At 45.1% G+C, this 26,119-nt stretch overlaps 1 protein-coding gene across 9 annotated transcripts in view; it reads right to left on the bottom strand.

The window, feature by feature from the left end:
- Positions 1–26,119, bottom strand: part of ARHGAP24 (Rho GTPase activating protein 24) — a 193,144-nt gene that overhangs the window by 111,447 nt on the left and 55,578 nt on the right. For 8 of the 9 annotated variants that reach the window (XM_040556727.1, XM_040556726.1, XM_040556734.1 and 5 more), the window contains exon 3: positions 12,093–12,180. The exons of the other annotated variant lie outside the window; for it this stretch is intronic. In XM_040556727.1, coding sequence (XP_040412661.1) covers positions 12,093–12,180 — 88 coding nt within the window. The remainder of the gene's footprint in view (positions 1–12,092; positions 12,181–26,119) is intronic. 9 annotated transcript variants of the gene reach the window in all.

Below are 26,119 nucleotides of genomic sequence, written 5' to 3'. Positions count from 1 at the left end.
CGTGGCTTGAAAAGGACTGGCATGTGAAAAGCCTTTGGGGATTCTTTAAATCGGTTTTCTTGCACTGATGTCTAACTCGCCTTTGACAAGTATTTTAAAGGAGAACCCCAAATCTGCATTCAGAGCGAACAGAGGAATTACAGCATTTTACATAAATGCTGGTTCGGTATCAGAAAAGAAATCTACGATGATTAACATGGAACCACAATAAGTGGATCTGCACTCATTTGTGCAAAACATGGATCCGTAACAAGTGCCACTTGGCACACGCAGAAAGAACAAACCTCTGGGGAAAGCCACGCTCGTCCCTCGTCCCGGCTCCTGCTGCTGTGACAACTTCCCCAGGCAGCACCCTGGCCTCTCTGACCGCCCATGCTGCTTTCCTCTCACTCAGAAGAATTGCTGCTGAATGCTACCACCATGCCTGGGGCACGGCTTTCTGTACTCCCACTTCATTTTTAATTAAAGTAGAACTATAAAAGGCACACTTGAATGCCTGCTTTTGTTCATGAGGTAGCACAAACATAAAAAAGAGATGTTTGCAGCTCAGCCATCATAGGAAACACACTGCATTGGTCGGTAATCCCTTTCTCATATCACGGTGTAGATGAACATCTGGGTTCTTTATTATTCAAGCTGCACTCACTCTGTATAATACTTCACAGTTACAAAACACAAGAAAATTATGCATATATTTCCAGGAAAGCAAAAGTAAACCTACCTGAAGTGTGCCAAAATATCTACCTATTCCCCTCCCCTTCCCTTCTGTGGCAAGCTCAGCAGTGGAAGAGGGGGAGACAGGGAGGAGAGCCTCACATTAACTAACGCTTGCAGCTAACCAACACCTGCAGTGCATCTGGCAGAACGTATCATTCAGAGAAATGGACGTCCAACAAACAGAGTAGGAAAACATTTTGGAACAGCTAAAAATGGCCTTGGTTTCAAATATCGATCACTGCCAAAGCCATGACCTCTCTGGAGCCATCATCCAAAACAGAACAGATGGAAGCTAAGCGTGCTTTTATCCATCACGGGCCCATAATAAATTGCAGGCTGCTCATCCTGCCGGGGTTCTCCTTCAGCATTTTGCAAGCGTTCCTCTGCAGCACTGCAAAAAGGCATTTATACCGTGGTGGTTCTTTTGCACAGCTTGACTCAACTTTCCATTGATAAGGAAATGAGAAGGGTACAGCCCAAATTATTTCATTTCCTCCACTACAAACACTTGTTTCACATGTCTTTTTGGTAGCCCAGTGTTTCTTTCCATTATTCATTCTCCTCAGCTCCAACCACTCCTGTCTCTCAGACCCTGAGTTTTGGGTTTGGCTTGCCTGCGGCACAAAGTACTGTCACCCCCCCCCCCCCCCATACATCATTTATTCACGTAGCTGAGCAAAGCTCTACCTGATGGCTTCAGCACTTTGCCCAAGCTTTTTACTGAGGTCCATGCTCCTCTCTTCTGCCCCCAGGAAGCAAGGTGACATTAGAGATGACAGTGACCTGCAGCACAAAGCGCAAGGCCCAGGGCTGCAGTGCACTGTCCTGGAGGAAACCATCCCCGGTTCAGCTCATCTTGTCCAAGTCCAGCAAGGTCTCCACAGAGCCAGCTCTTCCTCATCAGGTCGCACAAACCTCCTGTTATTACCCTTGAACATTTCCAGAAGCGCTACTGGTGTCACTGTCCTTGACAGGCCCACTACTCCACCACGGTCTGGGAGCCCCTGGACAGCCCTCCAGACAAGTAGGATGCACTCACTCCCGGCCAAGCATGTCGCTTCTCAGCAACACCCCGCCGTGCCCAAGGCTCCCCGTCCCTCTTCCGCAGTGCCCACGCTGCTGCCGTGTTGTGGCCACAGCGTCCCTTCCCGGGGGCAGCACCCGCGGGCTCAGCGCCAGCTCCTCCCACCAAAGTCAAGGACAATAACGCGCTCTGTGCTCGGACCAAGCTATGCCAAGCGGTAGCAGATGGCGTCTTCCCCACAGGCCCCGCCGCAGTTGGCACACTGCAAAGATCAGCCTTCCCCGGGTGCTTTCCTTCTCCCTCCTCCCCGCTGGCACACAGCAGGCTGGCTGACGAGGCTGTCACATTTTCCCTAATTGCCCCTGAAAGGAGCCCTTTACAGAGCGGGTCTTCTTGGGGTCCTGCCTCGAGAGCAGCCCTCACCTCCTCCCACTGGAAAGCCTGCTCAGTCTGAAGCAGAAGGCGACTTAACACCATCCAGCGCTGCTCCTTGACGCTATTCCTGCACTAATCATCACATCAGGCTTCATTAAGACCTGACAGTTGACCTTGGGCTTACCGTTTGAAGCTCTCTCTTCACAGGCATGCATCAATCACATTATGCTCCTCAGAATTTCTGCCAGAAAACAGAAGCTAACCACTCACTTAATATCATGGTGATCTGAAATACAGCACGGAAGACGACGATCTGGCCACCAGTTATACCCACTAGCTTTATAAAAGACACACAATGTGACAAGCAGAGATGTACATCTCCAGAGGTAGCAGCTCAAGCTGGGCCTGCAGAGGACAGACAATACAGCATCCTGTGCAGAGCCATTCCTGTCCCAGAGAAAGGTTCCCCTTTGCTGCCAGAGGGCACGTGTCAGGCTAGCCTGGCTTTCACCACCCTGCACAGCAAATCAACACCAAGTACCAGCACATGAATAAACTCAAACTGGCAGCTGCGAGGTGGAAATTCTGCTCTTCAGCCTTAGATCTGACAGCTGGACTCAATAAACTAAGACTAGCAAGGGCCTTGCACTCACCACGGGCTTCAAATTTTGTTACGCTTCTCTAATGCACAGCTAAAAGGCAAGAAAGAAGCGACTTTATTTAAATAAGAATCGGGGTTCCCCAAGCACCAGCAGTGGGACAGAGGGAAGACAAAAACAGCCTGCAGAAGGACTGGATGAAGACCAGAAGACCTCCGAGCCTCTTACAGCCACAGGACGGAGGATGAGATCAGGCAGCAACATCCAAGCACATGAGAAAACATGAAGCAAACTTGCTTTAAGATCAGGAAACTTCAGGAAAACAAGCCCATTTCTGCTCAGATAAGGTAGGTGCTAGGCATTACCATTTTGAGGATGCAGACCCTACTATTTTGCCTCTCCTGCCTCCAATTTTTCCTAGCACCACCTTTCCTTTCCACTTCACACCATTTTTTGGAAACGTTAAGTCTCAAGCTGTATCTTCTGCATACTGCTGACATGACACAAGGTAAACGTGGAAGCCCTGCACAGGGTGTTCAACACAGAAGTGTGTCTATCACTTCACTAGATTTTTTGGTGCCACCACTAGAGGGACATGAATGAACCATTAAAAAAAAAAACAAAAAACAAACAACTAACTGAAGGTTGTAGCTGTTCAGCCTGCTATTGTAGATATGGAGATACAAGTAATGGTATTTCTTCTGAGACATAAGGTTTGCCTTGACACACCTGGAAAGCCCAGAAGTACCACAACACGTGATTTTGTACTGGGAAACACAAAGGTATGTCCATGGCACATAGTTAATGACCACAACACAGAGATTTCTGAATCTCTGCTGTACCTTCATAACTCATTCAAACCACAGAGCTGGGGCCTAATTTACCTTCAGCCCCACACAGCACTACCAAGAGCCATTTCTGGTCAAGCTCAAGTGCCAGCTACAGTGCTGAGGTGCTGAAATTCATCCCTGCTGCGCCTTTTAAAATGGAGTAGGAATAAGTAGTGTCCTCAAGCACAACTTCTGTGATACGAGCTACACCTTCCCCCCTAAGAGCAAATCCCATACCCAGGTATACTGATGGTGGAAGACGTGTACCACAAACTTGGCTTGTAAGTTTGTTCTACACTACATGGCTTTTGGAGGTGTCCCAAACTCTTGTAAGTAGCAGACAACATGCAGAGTGACACTGGTGGGTCACACAGAGAAAGAAGCGTGTCAAAATGATCAGCACGGCTAACCTCACCTATGAAACAAGCGCATCAGATCACGTGCATCAGATGTTGATCAGGGCCAAGTATAAGCAGTCTGCTTCTGAAGTAGAAGCAGCAATTGAAAATCATTTTTTTTTAACCCCAATTTCATATCCCACATTTAACTCAAGGCATAGCGATGCAAACAATCTGCACACGTGCAGAGCAGTCATGCAGTATTCTGCCATGTGAAATTAATGCCATTGAGAACAGATGATTGAAAATAAAGTGACATTGCCTTGCAGGAAGGTCAATGAAAGCTACATGTGTTCAGGAGTTTCCACAAGCACTTCATCCACCACCTGCTCTCAAAAAAAGATCTTGGCAAGGCAATGGCATTCAGAAAGCAGGCAGTAGTACTGCTACTGTTGTAAATACACACACTTTCAACCTATACTCTGTACTCATTCACAAAGATAAAATAAAGGGTTCATGATAGCAGGCTTCATTTACTCAGATCTGTGATGGCTCATGTTTCAGAGGCTTCAGTTACACAGCCAAGCCAGATGAGTACAGGTAACGTGCCTATTCTGCACATACTGCATGCTTCAGAGGAGACATTTAGACAAGGGTTCTAAATATCTCTCGCATCTAGATTTAGTTCCTATGGTTTTAAAAGCAGGTGAACTAAACTACCCTGATTTCTACCAGGTTAATTTCAAGGCTGACCACGAAATCTATGAATTAATTTTTCTATATTTCAGTAGAGATTGGTAATTAAATCATATATTTCAGGCTCTTCTATGTTAGATACAAGTGCTGGAATTCTACCAGAAAAAGGGATTACATCTTCCAAATGCAAAAAGGTGGAACATCTCCCCTTATGGGATAGCCAGGACCTTTTTTTTTTTTTTTTTTTTTTTTGTAATTCCTCAGTAGCCCCAGACTGCGTAACCCCAATCTTATTCTTCAAACAGATGTGATATCATGCAAGGATCTTCCATATGAAGGAGATGGAGTGAAACTACTCACATGATGCAGCAAAAATGTGTCACAGTCCTTGCCTTTTGTCTCTTCCTAACCTCCCAGCATAAATGACACACAAACTTTACTTTTACCATTAGTTCAGGTTTACATTTCCAGAACATCATTAATGTGCAAGGATGTTACTTCTTGCAGGTATGCAAGTATCACCTCAAAGCCATGTGGACACAAGGGTACAAAGGAGTAGGGACTTGGTTCAATGTCACCAAGTCAGTCACTGCTGAACCTGGGACAAAAATCAGGTATTTTTCAGCTCAGTGCCTTCCCCCAGTGTTCCTCAGTAGTCATGACAACAAATGCAGGAAAAAACATAGCTAAAAAAGTTTATTTTATGCATTGACCTGTAGGGAACTGAGCTTGAAATTAACAGATTTTATGATGGCAGTGCAGAAGCCTGATGGAACGACCTGCACCTCATTTCACAGAGCTGTAGGAACTGGGAGGGTTTGACTTTTATTTCTCAGAAAACTATGAAGGAAGCAAACCTATTATATGCACGTCAAGTACCTGAGCATCACAATGACTGCTGCTCAGGACAGAAAAGAGTGCGCTCCCCTGGCGCCAACACCATCAGCCTTTAGCCAGCTCCCTTTCTCTGGCTTGCTGACTCCACGCATTTCCAAGGGTCGCTTAAAAAAGCAGGTTAGGTTTGTTACAGCTTCCTTTGCAGGCCGAGAGCAAGACAGTGCATGCCACCCTGTCGGCACACAGCAAGGTGGCTCCCTACAAACCACATGTCTGAGATTCTGAGAAAGCACTGCACTAATAAGGCCAGCACTGCATTCAGGAGACCTTCAATGGGAAGAGAATAGTGCTCACAGCTGCGCTAGCGCAATACACCGCTATAGAGATTCCTCTGGACAGTAAGGCTGGTGCCCGTTTGATTAAACAGCCTGGCTGCTCCCTCCAGAAGATATCAGAGGCACAATTAGTTCAGCCGGCAGTATCAGCAATGCCCTTGAGGTCCTGTGCTCCTGACAACTAATGAAGAGGCACTGCTGGCTGTCAGAGCGTGCAGGGGGAGGCATTCATCTTCGTGGCAGCACCAATTAAATCCACCAGGGTCATACCAGGAGGAGACAGGAATTCAGCGCAGGGAACAAGCCAAAGCCGACTGGTTTTATACACAGCCTTTGGGTTTTATATGCTACAGAGAAGGGAATCAATTGTTGGTTAGCCATGCTTAGGTTGAATGGAATACAGAGCATCTGCATGAGAGCACGTGTGGTGAGAGCATCTCAGTGCTAGTGGGTGTGTGCGCTATGGAAAGGCTTTTTTCATTTTTTCCCCCTCCTCAACGGGGTGAGAAACTGCTCTGTACACCAACACTTTTTTCTCCTGAGGCCCAAAGGAGGGAATTTGCTCAGTGTACTGCATTCCTAACACTCTGCTAAGCCTCCAGAAAAACTACTTGCAGTACGCGGGGACGTACCCTCACCTCGGACATAGCATTTACTCCTGAGAGAGAACGTTATGCAGGGAGCTCTCACCCCTTATTCCTCTCAAGTTTAAGTCCTTATGGAAAGCAAACAGCTCTTCTTCCAAACATTGGGGTTCAAAACCTTCTAAAATGTTTCCATCCCTTAGATTTGAGATTTAATTTTGTCAGTTGTTGCAACGTGTCACCTAACGATCTGGCCTGTTTGGTGCCTCCGTGTCTAGCCCAACCTTTGCAGTCCTGCAGAAATCCTGCTGTGCCATGACCTCTAGGACCATGAAGCACTGATAGCAGAAGAGAATGGCACTGAAACAGAGTCTGCAGAATGCATTTATGGGATACAGCAAGTCAAAGCAAGTGTAATTTTTAAGTGTCTTAAAAACAGCAGCACATCTCAAAAACAGCAGCAGTAGGTCTGGAAGTAGCACTTAGCATCTGAAGATCTGCACTGTTCTTGCACACATTACAGAAGGAAACTGTATGGTGCTTCCAAAACATTGAGAGACCATGCCTTGTAGCTCAACCAATTAAGACAATCCAGTTAATTAATAATCAGTATCCAAGCTGTTAAGGTATATGGGAGCAAAAAAAAATTGCTTGTATAACCAAAAAAAGCATTCGTATTTAAATCCTGTTTTGACTTTTTTTTCCTGCTAAAGGTACACAAGTGAACTTGGGAAATCCACATACTCCAGACCCCGATGGGCCCCTGATGGAAACCTCTACCCATCTCCAGGTGGCACGAATTCCCACCTTCTGCAGCCTTCCCATTTCAGATGCTCAAGAACCCATGGTGAAATTCTCAGAGGGTTTATCTGCCAAGCACCGTGTATCAACAGGGAACGGGAGGGTTTTTAATAACTTACAACACATTGGCAGCCGTTTATCTTCTGAAACCTCACGACACGCTGGCGGAGGCTCAAGGGCCTGTTTGGCAGCAGTGGAATCAGAGCGACATGTACAGACAGAAACCAGCTCCCTCCTGACCCCTGCCATCAGTGCGCAAGACCTACGGCATCTCAGCTGAATTAAAAATAAAATGGCTCTTCTACAAGAGTGAAAGCCTTGTCCTTTGGAATGGGAAATAAGTATCATTAGTTTTGAGGAAGGAAAGCCTGCTGCAGCAGTAGCAGCAAAATAATTTCTAACCCATCCTTTTACGTAAAGGACCCTAAAAAAAAACAAAACTCAAACCCACTTCATGCTCCCTACCAGAACAGTCAGTCTGTGGGAAACTCCATTTGCCAGATGGTATGCAATTAAAAAAGAAGATGACAGAAAGAAAGAAAAAGGCCTGTGGACACCTCTTTTTTCTGACTAATAAAAAAAAATCATTTTAATGATTTCAAAGTTCTGGGAATTAATATTTCACTTCCTTGCAGAGATTGTCTAATAAAGCCATGGGCTTTGGGGAAATGGTCTGTATTCCAAGACCTCACAAGTCCATACAACCAGCCTAGAAAACTGATGAAATACTGCTCACTGTTCTGGGAAAGCTGAGCACAGGAATCTCAAGCCAGAAGAGAGCAGCAAGCAGCTCTGACAGGCTGGGAGCAGCAGCAACTGAAGTCCTCCAAAATAATGTAAAACTACTCAGTAGGGCACTCTCCATGACAGCATCTGGGAGCACTTTCCTAACACCGATCTGCAAAACCTACTCCTAAATTATCTGAAAATGATTCTTACGAGGGAAGCTGAGATGTAACAGCAGCCAAATGTTTGATCAGCATTGGAGACAAACACTGCTGGAGTGCCACAGTGAGTCCTGAGACAGGCTGGTGTGTGGCAGTCTGGAGAAACTGCTTTCATTTAACACTCTGTCCAGACAAAGCATTCAGGAAAGTAGCTTAAATATTTTAAGCACGTCCTATTTAGATTTATATCCAGCATTTCTTTCCTCTTGAAGCAGCTGAAACTGTGTTACTGGGGCAATCTGTTTGGCCTGATTTCACTTCGCACCACAGAAGGAAACAATGCTTTCACTGCCCATCGTCACAGAGTAGCTGCCTTCTGAAAAGATGTTCGTGCAGTACCCGTGCGCAGGAACAGGAGCAGTGCAATTCTCCAGCAGCACTTTCCAGCCTCTTTTCCTGGCCACAGCTCTTGGGCCTGACAAACCAACCTGTGAGCACGTGGAGCATACAGCGCTGAGGTAATTCCTGCTCTCTGCAGTCCCCACTATCCACGGCTCAAGAAAGGCCGCATGTTCTGGGGGTAGGGAGACAGCCCTGGAGCTGTACAGACACGAGATCAGCAGAACCACAGGTCCAGAGAGAAGCAGCAGCAGAGCCAAGCGACTTCCCTGCCATACTACAGCTCCTGCAGAACAGCCTGAGTAACCCTTGAGATCTAAGTACAAAAATGATTTTCAGTCACAAAGGAAAATTTGAGGGGCATGCAATTGTTGCCTCTTGAGAAACATTACTATGGCAGCATATAAACTGGAAGGATTCTTCACTGAAGTTGCTTTAATACAGACGACCAATTTTCTCATTTGTTCCCCATCAAGTGACCTGGTAACTCAGTTCTACCCAAGTAGCAATGAGTTCAGAGACACTGGTGCTGGACTGCGATACTTCGGGTTCTACAAAGTGCCTTTCTGAAGACAACGGGGACTTCTCATTTCCATCCCATCCAGTCACTATTTAATCCCTGCTCAGCAGCCACCACCACAACTGAAATGAAACATTCCCCTGAGCACGAGGGAGGCTGTTAATAACCCAAGTCATTAATCACCTGGCGGTCACACCGACTCCAGTACAGCGGAGCAGCCTGGCCCCACGCTGTACAAGATATGGTTCCATTCCTGTATTTTCATCAGTTCAGGGGGGGGGGGGGGAAATCAAGTGTTAAATAATGTCATGGCTTAAGGAATGAACAGAACGTTTTGAAAATGCAAATTCAAGCATCTGTATTTTAATTACAGCACCAACAAAACTAGAAGGCATTTGTCTCCACACATACGTTTCTTTCATTCATCTTCACAGACGGCCGTACAAAGAGAATTAGTTTCATAGTATAAACCAACTCCCACATGCATTCCCAAAATGATTTGCATGTATTTCCAATAAACAAACACACACACAGGCCACCCACTGATGTGATAGACAAAAAGAGGACTTGTCACTGCTGCCTTTGGGATTATAAAGTGTCATTCCAAGAAGAGCGTGAGCCTCAGTGCCACACATTTAACACGAGGTTCAGCTAGACTGACAAAAGAAAAATCCCCGCAAGTAGATCTTGTTGCTACGTAGCTGTTTTCTCACACAAAAGTTAAGAAATGCTAAAGAGAATGTTGGCTACAATATATTTTTCTCAGTTATATCCATTAAACCACATCTCATCGTTGCCATCTACCCCTACAACCAACATTCACGTTGAGGTCCCCACAAGCACCCTGGTGACAAGCAGCTCCCTTACGAAGCACTGACAGCACTTGCCTTTAGCAGTAAGGGTGACACAACAGCAGGAGGAAAACTCACTTTGTCTCTGCTTAACATACAGCTGACAATGCTTCCATGGGCACTAGGATGCCTTCCTGATCAGTCCGTGTCTCAGTTTTATTTTGAGCTGCTGAAGACTTAAATTTTTGTCATGACCCCATGGCACAGTATCTCCCCAGGACAACTGCCCCAGTGTCACTACAGCTGCAGAGTCATTACCAGAGGGCAAACAATAAATATAGCACTCCTACCTTAAACACTTTCAAAACCTCATACTCGGAATGAAAAGCGAGCTAACAAACCCAGATAGGTAGGAACCCTATCTGATCTTCAGCACGTTGGGCACATAAGAGTTCAGGCTGGCAGGAAATGTCCTAAGAGCTGCTGGCACTCCGAAAACCAGCGAAGAGCAGTCAATTATGGGAAAGGAAGCAACACAGATGATGCCTGAGGCTTAATAGCGTCCCGGCACCTCAAGAACAGGGAAAAACACGGTGTTTTCTGGAAGCTTTCTGCAATGTAGGTAACAAACAGGCATTCCAACTCAGTGGCAAGGCCTGGCCTCCAAATGTGCTCTGCACATGCCAGGGGAATCAGTGCTGCTTGGGGCAGCTTCCCCCACAGAACGAGCAAGCACTTCAGAAGGTGCTTCAAGATGCACAGAAGGGACTGCATTCAAAGTATTTGGCTGTTGTAGCCATAACCCCATACTTTTTCCTACTATTCCTACTATTTCCTACTACCCTGTCATCAGCCAGATGCACAGCTGGCATTTCTTCAGCAGCGCCTTCTAGCTGCAGCAGAAACGGAGGCTGCTTCTCCCCTGGCAATGTCCTTCAGGAGGAGTGGGTGCAACAGCACCAAGCTCAGTGCCAGCCTGCTTCTACTGCTCTGTTCTGCTCCTGCAGGGCAGGCACTGTGCTTCAGCAATGCTGACAGCCTTACTTCTCTCTCTCTTGCCTACAACCCCCGGAAGAAGGATAAACTTCACCTATGAAATGACTGAGTGCAAATCCCATGTTGCTTGGAAATCGGTCCGAACGCATTCGGCACGTTCTGCAGAAGGAAGGCGCCTATTCAGTGGAAACCAACTCTCAACACTTCTCAGTGGAATCAAGATTAGAGTCGACCCCAGGCTTGTAAAGTTAACAGGTTTACCTCGGTACTTTGAACAACACATAAGATAGAGAACACAGGGAAAAACTTAAAAATATGATCGATTCAAGCTGGGGTGAGCGTTAAGGAAACCTCAGAAACAGATACCACGCTCGCTTGCTTTGCATACTTACCCCTTACAGCACGTAGCTGTCATAGTCGGATTCCTTACTATGTACAAAACAAAAGGCAGTCTGTGTTGAGCTGCGGCTGTGAATTCCACTTTGCTCTGCTCCTCCTTACCTGATGAGTGAGTGGCCTCCTTAACCTGGAAGTGTATTTCCTATTTCTTGCACTTCACAATATATCAAAATCTCCACATATTTGTCACGACAAGTTTTTAAGTTCACATCCACTTGGTTTAAGAGCAAGAGCATAGAGATCGATTTCAATAAACATTATCTACAATTCATCACTTTAAATAGCCATAATGGGAAAGTACACTGGAAGGTAATATGGGGATTAAGAGAATATATTGAATAAACACAGTGGGCTAACCAGATGTGGAGACACTTATCAAATCACTCCAGTAATACAGGCAGTTAGGAGTACCACTCAGCTGGCAGGGTAATATTCTTTAGACAAACCCACTCCCAGAAAAACATAAACAAGAAAAGCCACGCTAAAAACAAGTTTAGGTTTCAAAGCAGCAATGCTTGGTGTTGTTATCCACCCCCAGGGACAGGGTAGCAATGTCAGGTGCTGCTACCAGTGCCATCAGACCACAGGCTACTCTGAGAAGCTGTTGCTGCCAAGTAACTGATCCCTTTATTGCCAATAGAGGCTCCATTTTGTGGCATCCAATACCATCTGAAATAATTGCACAATACACTTGTACCGCCTGTATTCCACTTGATGCCACAACACCTGGCTGCAAAGCAATCATACTTTACACTGACAAACAAAAACCACATTGTTTTCCTATGCTGCCCAGAGGTAAGTGAAAAAAATACATGAATCAGAGTATTAACAAATTAACCAATTTTTTTTTTCCTTAAATTGAATCATTAATCACCTTCAGCTTCTGTTCTGGCCGAACAGATGTGGCCATTCGTCACTGAGAATACAAGTGCAAACAGTTTGTACAAGGAGCAGAATATCCTACCTGGAACAACTTCAAAAAGGAACTTCCCTGGACTTTCTTCATTGCAGGGGTGCTCAATTACTCTGTTGCCAGGCAGAAAGATGGTACCCTAAGGAAAAAAACAACATCAAATAGGGGATCAAAACTGCTACCTGACTTTGGATAGACAAATGCTTCCTTTTTTTTCTTTTTGGCAGCAGCATACACGAATGCATGTTGTTGCTCCTGGCCAGCTGATTCCTAAAGCAAGACTGAGGAGGGATTATCCAAAAAGCCAACATCACAGAACACCTTAATTAACAAAGGCATTCAGTAATGGCTATAACCTTTTTGTTTCCCCACCCATCTGTTAGGCTTTTAATACCATGCAGATTTTTGTACCACTCAGACCTAAGTATGCTGCAGGGGACACTTATCTGAGACTGAAGGGGTTGGTTTGATGCATTCACTGCTATGACCTTCACTAAGAGCAGGACTGCCAACTGGTGGAAACAGGACAAGGAACATGAAACAGCCTTCTCACAACGGAGAATTCAAAACCAAATAGAAAAATTAACCCAAAGAATATGTAACTTTAAAAAGCACTGTTAACGACATGTACTTTATGTCACACGCCATAAACCATTATGACTGGTATAATTTTGCTGCCCATTGTAATTTCCAGCTTGAACTGTTTCTATCGAAAAAAGCTCTACATGCATCGTGGGATGAGCAGAACAGAGTCTTCGCTCTGGAGCAAATTTCAGTGGCTCAGGAGCTTGTGTCGGTGAATACATAAACATACTTACGGTAATTACACACCATGTTATTCAATTAAACAAAAAAACACAAAATTAAGGAGACCTAGCCTACAGCACTGTAACCTAAAATCAATTTATGAGACAGTAAATGAAAACTGCACTTAAGTTGGCTGTGAATTCATTAGCTGTACGCATGCAGTCTCATTACAATGTGATGCTTTCTGATTCTTTGATGTACAATCCTTTCAATATTTACTTCACAGTGAGCTGTCATAATGACAGACTTTTAAGAAACTAAGAACAATACAGTCATAATATTTGTAACTTCAGCTCTTTTGTTCTACAGATGAAACTTAATTCCCCTACTAGAATGCAAAGCCTAAATCCTACATGGCAGCTACATTTATTTGAAGCCATCTCAGCAACACCATACAGAACACTGCTCTTACGTAAAAACAAAACATGCTCTCAATTGGTAATATATTTTAGTATTTTTAAAACTACTATTGGAAACATCGAAGCATGTGAAATAAATACATATGTTTTTCTAAACACATATGCGGAGGACCATGGGCTGTTGGAGCTGCGAAGCTTCAAGTAGTTAAAGCTTGGTTTTATATTGCATATAGAATAAAAGAATTTTCAAGAAAGTTTAAGATCTGCATATACTCAGCCTCTAACTGAAGGCCCACTTAATGATGTGCTTGCCAAAAATACTGCAGTGCAGCAAGAATGACATAAACCCACTTTGGCTTAGGATCGCAGTACTACAGCCTCACCTGGGAGGTTTTACCCCACACTCATCACCCATGTCCAAGAGGGACTCCATTGCTCCCAGGGAAGGTGATGGGAAAAGGAGTTCCCATGCCCTCCAAGATGCTGACTACAAATACCTGATTTTCTGTACATCTGGAGGGATTTTACTCAAAAAGCTTGTTGATACATGAGGAAGTGAACTGCTTTCTTGCCCAGATGTGTTTCTGGCATTTATGCTAACCCACTTCTACTAGGCTCAACCAGTCTGCATGCTCCCTTACAGCTTGTCCTGCCACCCCTTACAGAAAGCTACTTCAAGTCCACATTATCAGCAGTCGTTCCTATCAGGTGTTCTCCTCACCCTTCCAATTTCTATCAACAAGATTTATCAAAGATTACTACATTCTCTTTCCTCTTGCAACCAAATGCTGTGTTTACTTCTGTGTGTTTTGTTTTGTGGGAAGCTTCCCAGGAGTTTTCTGATACCTTCGTGCAGTCGCAGTGGACTCAGAGGATCTTCACAAGGTTTCTTCCTCTGTTTGCTGCTACAGCTTGGTTAACCACATTGCAGAAGTGCCTGTGTTGCTTTGGCAGCAGAAGTTTCCAATGTTTTCTCCCTGCCAGGAAAAAACCTGCAGCCATCACATATCGGCTCATTTGGTGTGAGTACTGAGCGACAAAGCGGCAGGCAGGCAGTTACCGCTACCGAGCCTGAAAGGTTTCAACCACGAGCGCGCTCGCTGCTTGCCCCAGCGAGGCACTGGGGCAGCTTCGGAGCATTTCTCCACTGCACAGGGGAAGTAGCTCTGTACAGGGACCCCTACATGCGTTACGGGTTTTCAGTCCCTTTGCCAAACACTGCGTAATGGAAAGAGGTTTTACTCCATATGAACCGTACAGAACTTGCACTGCACAATGCACAGCACGTCCGGTTTCCTGGCGCACAGAACAACAAACAGTATGACAACGGGAACAAGTAACAGTCACCACAGATCTAATTACCATAAGAATGAAGGAGCCAGATGTTCTGCACTGAAGTATGATGATCTTAATACCAGCTAAGCAAACGGACCTCGGGATCAATGGACTGCAGGTAATGCAGCCACCATCTTGCGGTTTTGTAGCCGGCCATACTTGTGCAGCGTGCAATGCGAGAGACAAAGAAATGCTGCTATGCTAGAGGCACACTGAGGAGGGGGACGTAACACAGCAGGAACGCAGACGGACAGAGAAACTGCAGAAGAAATAGAGTTGGTTGGATAAAATGGGGTCAACAAATAGCATAAGTTTTTCTGGCATAAATTCCATTGCATTTGACATTTTCTCTTCCCACTACGTTAACACATTACTCCGGTTTGTTTCTGTGGAAGAATGAGAGTTGCTGTTCAGTTCCCAGAAATTCCCCAAAGAGAACTATAAAGGGGACCTTTCCTTTACTTAAGAAAAGGTTAAAGTCTAAGCTTTTTGCTTAATTTTCTAATCAAGAAGCAAATTCACTTCCACAGAGGTTAATACCACACATACTGTTTGCTTGGTAACAAGCACCAAAACACATATCCTGACGTAACAGAGAGAGCTGTCCATTTCCCTACAACGCGATTAGGGTATGTATAAAGATCCTGTACATTTCTCTGCTGCCATACCTTGCTTTATGGTTCAGCGCCCCTCTCTGCCCAACATACAGTTCTTGCCCATAGAACAAAACAACCTTGGCTTGAGCAGCCACTAAAAAAACAACTAAACTCCTTTTTGTTCCCCAAGAGACAGCAAGGTGACACCAAGTTAAGCTGTAACACCACAGAAGACTCTGCTTCCCTAAAAACAGAGGCTCACACATTGTATGCCTCTGGATTTTTTTTCTCCAGTAAGGGAAAGCAAAAAGAATGACCATCTCCTGACTACATCTGAAATTATTACAAGCTTTTTCTCTTTCTACATCTATTTCTCAGCACTAACCACTACCTGCCTGGTGAAAGGAAGCCTTAACACGCTGTCCTCCCACCCCCTCCATTCTGCCTGCTATTCTAAGGGACTCAGACAGATCTTGAATGCACATGAAGCAGCTTTTCCATCCAAGGATGATTTTCTGTGGCATCTCATGAAGCTGTTTTACCCCTGCTCTCCTGGCTTCTCCCTAGTGAACGAGCATATTCACCTAAATGTCAGCAGCTTCTGCAAGGAACTCTGCTCCTCCTTTTCCTCTTCTTTCCCAAGCTCATTACAGAAGGGTGTGAGGCGCTGGGGTGAGAAAATTCATGAGCAACGCCCATGGGAGCACCTAATTAGATCCACGTGTGGAAGTTTTGATAAAATTAGGTTTCATTAGGTTTTGCTCAATAGGCAACAATATGACTGGGCATTAAGGAATTACTGTATAGGACAGAGGCAATTATGGAACAATCTTACTTCTAGAATATCTTCCTTCCAAGCAGAAATTTAGCTTATTAGATATAACTATACTCTCTTTTTTTTTTTTTTTTATATTGACCACCAAAGAAAAAACCCAACACAATGCTTTTTATTGCATCAGAATGCTGAAAAACACGTCTTACAGACCTTTTGCAAAGAAAATTTACTGACCTGTAGTCCGGAGAATATCCGGGCCTCAACCTCAATTATTGCCTGAAAGGATGGTATTTGGCAGCAGACAGTTTCAAGTACAGCCTCATGTTTATACACAGAGCTCTCTGGTGACAGCCCTCACAGAAACAGCAGCAGAGATATAATGCAGCATGTATGACTGAACAGGTGAAAAACCAAGTCAGTCATTAAATATTGAACTAAACATTTTTCAAGATGATTCAGAGGCAGAAAAAAACAAACAAAAAAAAAAAACCAAGGCCCTAAAACTGAACTGTCTGCTCCATCTTGGTTCTTATCTTGTTTTGAAAAGGTGGCGAACCAGTAGTCACCGCATGCAGCTGCCTTACCTCCAAGGGTAACGCCAATATAATTTATGCTCTTTCCTTGGCTAAACACCCATGGCTGAATGAAAGAATCAGGATCGAGTCCGTGATGGAAAGAAAAACATTTAAAATTATCAGAATGCTAATCAAGTGCATTATGCTTTCACACTGTGGGAGGACTAATTTAGGGGGAAAACAGTGTAAGAATCTGTAGAAACACTAGCTGCAATACCTTGTCAGAAAACAACGCAGAAAAGAAATAGGTGCATCATTACAAAGGCCTTTCAGAACAGACTGGCAAGACCTGGCACACCATAAAAGGCACCAGATAACTAATTATCAGTGACAAATACTGTCTTCTGTCCCCCAGGGTGGCAACAAGGAGCATGGACAATCCCCTCTGAACCGCAGCAGCCTCAGCCTGAACCTGTTCAGGTTCACCTGCTGCCTTCTTTCAGAAGAAACCTCGTTTGGCTGTCACTTACATACAGGCGACCACCTCTGTTCCGTAAGTCCAATGTGAACAGGACGTGAAACAGTCAAGAGCTGAACCGCAGGGTCTTCAGCACCAAAGTATTTCAGAAGCAGACGAAGGCACATACTTAACAGGAATCATTAACTCCTAACTGTTCTCATTTGGAGACAAGGGATGATTCAAGGCTGTTTGGATTGCGTTTGTTTGCTGGATTTTCATGCTGAATGTGAGAAGTGAAAGCCCTTACAATTCCACCACACGCAGCTCCTTTCCAAGGAAGCTGCATGCTGCCAAGCACCCTACTAGTGGGCACGGCCTTCCCAGGTCAGTCAGTAGCAGAGGTTCACGCTGCTGCAGGGGACCTGCCAATTACAGAAACGACTTTCTCAGCAAGTGGTCAGAGAAGTGGCAGACGCTTCCACTGACTGATTCTTCTCTTTCCTGTGCAAACGTTCTTGTTTGCTTTTAGCTAGCAAGCACATTCCAGGGGAGTTGATCTATCCTATAAAGTTATCATCATTCACTATTTCATTAAAGAATGAACTGCACTTTCATGTGAAAAAATATTAGGGCTTAACAGCAAGGGTTATCCATCTCTTTCAGGTTTTTTTTTAATGCCTACATGGCTTGTTGTTTTAATATCTATGTGCTCTTTATATTTTGTCTAGATAATAAATGTTTACAAGCACAGCTTAGAAAGACTACAGCACTGCAAATACCACAGAAACATTTACACATCCCACTTCGCTTCCGGGCAGCTGGTGTAAGGCACTTGTCTAAGGGAGGACACTCATTAGCAGCACTGCTCATTAGCAGTGAGCCCATCTCCGGGAGCCTGGGGTCTTCTGAGCTACCTGAACAATTAATGCCAACAAAAAACACCATTTGCTGATTACAAGTTGCTTCTCCAGCTGTACAATTTGCGTATGGTATGGGGTTTTTTTCCAGTTTTTTTTTTATTGAATTCAAAGCATACTAGCCTGTTTCTTCTGTTCTGTGACACCTTTTCTAATTTAAAACTGGACTTCTCAGGTAGTTTCTCATCTTTATACCTGAGCCAGATTGCACATTTCTATAGCTTTGACGTGAGACCTAGTTGTTCCTTTCTCCACGTATTTTGGTTTTGAAAAGTATCCTTAAACATTTTTAATAGGCAGTTTAAATATTGAGCAGAGAATTTTGGCTGATTAAAAGTAAATTTACTAACTAGAGCAAACTTCATTACTGGATGAACACAAGTCCATAAAACACTGATGTGTTACTTCAACATCCTGAATTTGCCATGGAAAGCAGATGTTTTAGACAAAACATAAGGTGGTCTTCTAAACACTAGGCTCTTGGGCACAAGAGACACTACAGAAGTATCTATCAATTGGAACACACTTGTACAACGTCATCTGCAAATTTGGAGAGCATAAACACACATCAATGTCATCAGGAAGTTACTGCGTGGTGCTGTAGCTGAGCATGCCTTAGTGCTTTGCCATTTGGAGAAGAAGGGGGGGAATTGCTCTGGGGAATGCAAGCAAGGTTTTGCAGGTTTCAATGTGAGAAAAGTAAAGGGTTGTCAGTTCATTTCTGTCAGTCCCTGCAACGCATGCTTTTCAAAGAGAACGTGTAGAAGACTAGCTGTGTAAGAACCAAGAGCGGCAGACATCCCCTAATTTCAGTAATTAGGGATCTCCGCCAAGTTAAGCGGGAGCTGCTGCAGGTCAAGCAACGCACCCAGGGACCACAGTAGCCCAACACGGTTGACCGTACAGGGGGTTACTGTGGCTTCGGGTATTTAAGCACCGAAACATGGCTGATCTGCTTCCCCGCAGGAGTGTGGCAAGCTTCCTACAGACCTGCCGGGGGACCTCGCCAAGTGCCAGACTGACTTGGGTAAAAATGGATTTGGGGTGACTGGAGGCCAGCGTAATTAATTGCACTGCAGCAGCTGCTCCGTTCCATGCTATATTCATATAAATAGCTTAGATTCCATGTTGCTATTTTAATAAATTACCAAAATATAAACGACCATGAAAGTCTGTGAGACAGACTGCAATATCCCTCACCAACAGGGAGGATGAACCGCAATTTATGTCAGCGGAGAAACCAAGACAAAGCTCCCACTGCGGGTGAACAGAAAGCAAACAGTAGATTTTCTGGCAAACAACCAGCAGCGCTCTGGCCACCGGATGGTTCCCTGCCTCAAGCTGTTGCTGGAAAGGATCCTTTCCACTGGCCAAGAACAAAAAACAGCTGATATCAGCCGTCTGAGCACTCTGACTGCAGCTGGAGAAAGGGATCATCACGGGAGAGTGAGGTAGCGATCAGGATGCTGTGAGAAAAGGGGAGTGGGCATCCCAAATGTAGAGGTTGCTTGTGAAAACTGCCACCTGGTTCTGTCTGATGGGAGCTGGTGGTCAGCCAGAAGACCAATGGGAAAGCTCTGCAATTCCCATCTCACATTTGAGCCCTTGGGAAAAAGCTCCTTCAAAATCTCTTGAAGTGGGAATATGCAGTGAAGGTACTTAATGAGGTTTTAATATTTTACTTTAAGGATTCAGTTTTGCAAACCCTGCACTGCTAACTAACAGCTATTATTGCCCATGCCCGATCCCCACACAAATGGCAGGAGCCCATTTCTGACATCACGCACAAGGAATCCCCAGGCTAACACAAACAGCCCTGCTGCTGAGGGGCACGCACTGAGCCAGCAAGTCCTCACAGACAGGCACACGTACAAGCTCATGAGGAAACACGGACACTGACTTTGCCAAATGAACACAGCGATGCCACTACATCAGCATTGACGTGAGCAGAGAGCAGTTGTCTTGTGTCAGTCAAAACCTCAAGAACTTGAATTATGCCCACTGTCACCATGGCTTCACCTCTCTCCCAGTCATCGTCTTCTCAACAATCCCTGTTTGTCTTTAAAAGCTCTGAGGATGCTCCAGCCAAGTTTCCCCAAGTACCATACAACTCTCCGTACAGCTTTCTCCCTTACTATTCCATCTCCTGTCCTCCTGGCTTTGACTTTTACAGCACCTTCCTGCCTTACATCCCTTCTGCAACACCAGACAGCTTTGGTCCAGTCACCACCTAACTTAACTGCAGCTGAGTGTTGGATGTGGAAAGCATTCCTGGCTGAGAAATCACAGGCAGGGAAGGATGAACAAGGAACCAAGCGTCCCCTATACTCCTGGATGGAAAAGAGTGGGGCTTCACACTAGAATCCATTTTCCTATGTTCTTCACAATAAGCAAAACCTGAGATGGCAACCTAAGGCCCTTACGACACACATTTAACTTGCCAATGGTAAAACAAAACAGCAAAAAAAAACAGCATGTACATCTTCTGCAGACTCTCAGGGGATGCCACACTTCCCTGGGCACCTGTTTTGTGTCTGCAATGCTGCAAAAGCCTCTTCCTTCCCTTTTACAGCAGGCTGCCCCAGGGAGGTGCGGGTGAGCCCTTCTCCTGCTGCCACAGAAGAGCCCCAAGCCCTTCTTACAGCACCTACCGCACTCGCTTTGCCAGCTTGCTGCTGTTTAATTAGAAGGGCAGAGCTGCTCCACTGAGAGGCATGTGCTAAATGCTATCTCCGAGCTCCTGAGATGAGGTAAGTCTCAGCAAAGGCTAATGACAGCGTTAATTTGACTTTTTCCATTAAATACAGAACAGGTCATTAAAATCTTTAACAGGTGGCAGGTTTGGCAGCTCTACCATGTGTGGGCTCCAGACAGATTTATCTGTCCTTTTGTTTTAAAACATTTATGTGAATGCATTTGCTGAGATAAATCATCTTGTTCACAAAAGCATTCTGTTCAAGGCTGCTGTTTTAACTGTTACATCGATCACATTAAGCTGTAAAATATTAGCATAGGTTTTGACAATCATCATCATCTCATATCTATGACTTTACTGCTCTCTTCATTAGTTTCCTATGCCAATTCTGATAATTTTTACATTTTAACACAGCACTGTCAAGGAAATACAGGAAACCAATGGGGTTACTCCCTCAGTGCGGCCGGACAGATACAGGGAGCAGAGAGGGCAGTTGCTGACGATGCTTCTGACCATGCCATGCAAAAGCCCAAGAGGGACACCAACACTCACAGCATGATTCCCGAGTTGGATGGGGTTAACCTGCAATTCAGCATTTGTGGGGGAAAAAAAAATATAGATTTTTATTTTATGAAGATTTATGAAAAACTACTCCCATGGTAAGAGGCACTGAGAACCTTGTTCCTGAGGTCACAAGTCCTTGGTTCAGCCTCATTTTCTGCCTCCACCAGCAGAGGTGCCTGTGAGAGGCTTGGACCTACGTGGAGCGAAGAGAGCGACCATCGTTTCTGCTGCCACAACACGCTGCTGGAGTCCTGCTGAAGAGGGTCTGCCCCCAAACACACTTAGCACAAGGACAAAGGAGAACCTTTCCACAGCTCTAAATGAGGAACCTCATCCCTAGACAACCTCCTTTCCTTCTCCGAAGGAGAGTTTCTGTCCGTGATTGCTCCAGGCTAAGTTTTATTTGTTTCTTTTCTTTAAAGGTGAGAAGGTCAACCGCTGTGGTATTACTCCACTCCATGGGATCAAGTAGATGTCCATTTTCAAACACACATTTTTGCTACAATTTGATGACCCCCCTCCTGAGTGTAGGATAAAGGCTCGAGTTCTCATTTATGTAAAGATTAACAAGCAGCAAGTGCTGAGAAGAATTTAGGATAAAGAAAATTACTTCCAAACACAAACTGCTTTATCATCCAGGAAAAGCAATGCAGGCACCAAAGCCTCCAAATGCTCCTGCTTGATATTCGATGCACAGCCCTCCCGACTGAGCTTCAGTGCATGTTAACTGACACACAGCTGCTCCGTAACATACAGACAAGGCCTAACATATCTCTGGCCAACAGGCCTTTTAAATGCGAGTGCCAGTCAAACGACTGACAGCCACTATCAGCCTGGTGGGATTCTTCTCTCTATTATTAAACTGAGACAGCTACAAGATCCACGTAAAGGGTGGGACACCGCCTCACATTAGGGACGCTGCCAGGATTTTCAGGCTTCTGCTGCTCACTATTATTAGCATCACGCCAGCGGCAGAAGAGTTTCGGTCTGTCCAGATCTCCGCTGTCCTGTGCAACATCTTTACAACAAAGATACGTGGCAAAGGAAGACAGTGGATATCAGAGCAAGCAAAAGCAGGTGTGTTTCAGCATTTAGATTTTTACCAACTATTAACCACCCACTTCTCAAAGCCAGGAAAAGCCCACTGCCACCGGAGACCCAAGGGTCAGGACCAGTTCACTTTCCAGCCGTAGCTCTGGGCTCCAGCAAGGCAAAGCCTGAAAAAAGCCAGCAGCAACATACTGAGGCAGGTGCTTCAAATCACACTCCCTGCAGCCAGTTACCGCATTTCACTCCCCAGGTTGTGCTTTCAGTCATCCTCTGCCAGCACCAACTCCTGCAGTTCACCACTTTTTGGCAACCAACTGCTCCCTTGGCCAGCAAAGCAGCTTGCCCTTTGCTGCAGCGAGGACAACAGGGCAGACGGTGCATCTAACCCGTGTCTCTGCCCACCTCCATCCTGCCATGCACAGCTGGGGCTGGCTGCTTCCCTGGATGTGATGAGCGCCTGCTCCGAGCGCTGCCCTCGCAGACTGGGCCCCAGCAGGCTGCCTTTCCCATGGTGCTGGTGGTCCGAGCCAGAGAGGGCAGGAGAGCAACTCCAGAAAGCCCCAGTCTGTTATGGAAGTGTTTTCCGACTGCCAGCTGGGGAGCAAAGAGCATTTCAAGAGTGCAGTTTGGGGTCATTCAGTTTTCACCTGCTCCACGAGCCACCACACTGGGCTTGGCGGAGAACTCCGAAAGCTGCTTTCCTTAGCAGCTAGCCATGTTGTACATGCTGCTCATTCAGCTGCAAATACGGCCTTTATCCCAGGGGTAATGGACTTAGAGCAGGCTATTCTTAAGCACTAATAGGCTAAAAGAACCCAATTATTTTCATTTAAAGACTAACAAGGCTCTCCTGTGAGCTATTCATTTTGTTGCTTGAGGAGCCAGGCGTCACTTGTACCAGATCCAAGTAAATAAAAGGAAGGGAGACAAAAGTCACCACGATGGGCCCTTTTAATGGACGCAGACCTCCTACAGCGTTGAAATTCCCTTGAAATGGGAAAAGGGAAAGATCATTAAAAAGCTCATCACGATAGATAGAGCAGTGTGCAAGGGTCAGGCTGTAGACAGAAGCAATTATCACCGAACTGCTTACCATCCCTAATAGTTGGGGAATTTCAAGGCAACATTTTCATCATTTAGAATGACTATGGGATTGGGAATACTCTAGCGCTGCTTCCCTCAGGCCACTTGCCCCTGACCTGATATCGGTATTAGCCTAACCCACAAAAAGGATTACGTGAGATTACAGGGAACAGGTCCCTCGTTAGCAACTTGCCATCTTCACTTTACAACGAGGGAAGAGTCCCTGTGAAGGCTGCCTACCTCACCTTCCTCACTGGCTACCCACAAGCCTCTAATTACACCGTAAAAAACATGCATAGGTAAGGGGGCTGCTAATGACCCCAGGGCCAAAAAATATTTCTGGTATTAGAAAGCAAGGTGGAAGACAGCCTATGTTTTGTATGGGGAAGAAAGCCCTTTTATTTTGTCAACATCTCAGTGCTTTCCATATTCAATTCTTGTTCTTTCTACATAGCAATGCTTCTTGGCAATGCCAGGTAGCGAAAATAAGGCCTCTGCTGCTGAAGTTTTTAATACGATACTGAAAGTGGGATTCAAAAGACACAGTAAAAAAAAGTAAAGAGCAAAGTAACACACCACTATTGAGAGCTGCACTTGATGCTGTTGCCATTAAAATACCACCTCTGATCTCCAAGTCACCGATATCTTTACTTGGACCCTCTGCATCCAGCTTGGCTATGTGTCCAACCAAAACGCAAACAACCAGCTGAAGGAGCTGATAGCCAGAAGCAAAGACAAGTTAATTCCCTAGGAAACAGTGCGCAAGGGCAGACTTGTTACTCAAACAGCAATCCAGGAACAGAAACAAGACCAAGTTGTATTCACTGCCTGTCCTTGGACTTCAGGTTCTGAAGTGTAATATTACTTATTACACTTTCATTACATTTTGGGAAATATGTACTTTATGAGTAAAAAAAGTGAACTGTGAATTTTGACTGCCTGGAGGAGTCCTCCAAAGGCAGGCCACTGCTCAAACTCCAGCTTCTGTCTGCTTGCCAACACGGCGGGCACCTCAGCACTCCCTCAGAAAAGCTTCTAGCTTAATTCCTCAGAACCTTGCTAAAATACAGGGTCATCCCCCTGTGATCAAGTGCTTTCTTCAAATGAAGATGATCTTAATTTTCCCATCATTAAAGCCATATTAATGTATTTTAATTACCCGCTGCAGCCTCAGGGCTGATGATGCAGCCAACTAATTTTCAGCACTCGCCTCCTCCCCAAAATAGCCTCAGTGGTCACACAGTCACTGTGTCCACCTGAGCACTTCAAGCCCAGTCGTGCCTCCACACCTTGGACCCGATTTGCCCATTGGCTTAAGCCTCATAGCAGGCTCCGTCCCTGCTGCTGCTCCATTATCTTGGGCATCCTGCCACGAGCTTCATCGAGGCATTCCACGGCCACACGTTCTGCCCCAGCAAGCTGGATTTTGTGCTGCAGAAGAGGAACAGCAACAGTCGTCTAATTTATTGGGACTGTTTCTTTCTTGATGCAAAACTGTTGGGAGCTGTCACCCATGCTCACTCACTCTCTGTTTTAAAGATGCGGGACAGGAGATCCTTCTAGAAAACCCACAGAGTTTGTATGGATTTGTGTTTTAGGGTTTGACAAAGCGATCCTGTAGAATTCAACAGGGGGTGGTACATTACTTACAAAATGTTTGGCTGGCAGACATCAATCGTGTTTGTATTTCTGAGAAAACTCCTGTACAAAGCGATAGCACAATTTTCATTTCACTCTTGGCATTTTAAATGATACACAGCATTTCCATAAAGGTTATGAACAATGTTAGGATAAACAGGAATAAATTTGAATGTTACTCTGTTGTCCACTCTTCTCTCTGGGCAAAAATCAGCCCTCAGTTTCAGAATTTGCTAAAACGGCACAGCACAGGTATTGTCTGTACTAAAATAATGAACAGTCCTGAGATGAAAAGCACTATGTGTTGTCTGAAAGTACCTCATAGTTACCTGAAAACCTACCCAAACAAGTCAGGGAGGGCACACAATGTCCAGCACGTCCCACCGCTGTTCCCAACCCTTCCCACCTGCGAGGGAGTCACAGGAAGCCTTCCTCCTCACCCAGCCTCTCAGCAAGGCAACAAAGCACGGCCATGCTCTAAGTGCCTCCAGATCTCTGGTCTGGAGGACGTTTTTTTTTGTGTTTTTATTTTGTTTTACATTTCCACCACTGTGCACCTGGATAAGAGAAGCTGGGCAGCAATGAGTAATTGCAGCTTTCACGGCATCCTTGCCCACATGGCACAGTGCCCTTAGATTTTCGCAGCCGTGGGAAGCTCAGTGCTCCGTGTTCCATACCAAACGTATCCCACAAACTAGAAAGCGTCTTTAAGAACCCGACTTGGTAGTTTCAAGTTCTTCCAGGTGAACGGAAAAACTAATTTCTTTGCTCATTTTTTCACAGGATTTCTTGGTGTGCTTGTGCAGGCAAGAACTGAATACATAAGAGTTTCATTCCTTTTTCTGCAGCACTGTTTTCTCTGTCTCCCTAAAAAAACACAGGCCCACCCAGGGCACACAACAACAAAGAAACTTAACTTCCATAACACACAACCCAGGCAGACTCCATGGCTTGCTTAGACAAAAACCTGTGTCCCTCTCAGCACCCTTGCATCCTGTTGTGGCCTTAATCCACAGGTAACCATCTATATATATCTATAACTATACTATCTTCAAAGTGTTTGAAACTTCTTTTCAAATCCTACATAAAGTGATATCTCTAGCTGCTTTCACTTATGTTGTGCATTTTTTTTTCTAAGCGTTTATTAAGTTATGCATACACTAAAATTAACTGTGGATAACTGAACAACATCTGACAACTGCAAACCAAGGCAATTCCTTTGGGGATACATGCGCCTGCTCCCCACCAAAGACTGCCCAAGCTTCTTTTTATTCAAGAAGCCAC

This window comes from Cygnus olor, chromosome 4, assembly GCF_009769625.2.
Source record: "Cygnus olor isolate bCygOlo1 chromosome 4, bCygOlo1.pri.v2, whole genome shotgun sequence".
In the NCBI taxonomy this organism is placed as follows: domain Eukaryota; kingdom Metazoa; phylum Chordata; class Aves; order Anseriformes; family Anatidae; genus Cygnus; species Cygnus olor.
This window is presented reverse-complemented; position numbering and strand designations above follow the sequence as displayed.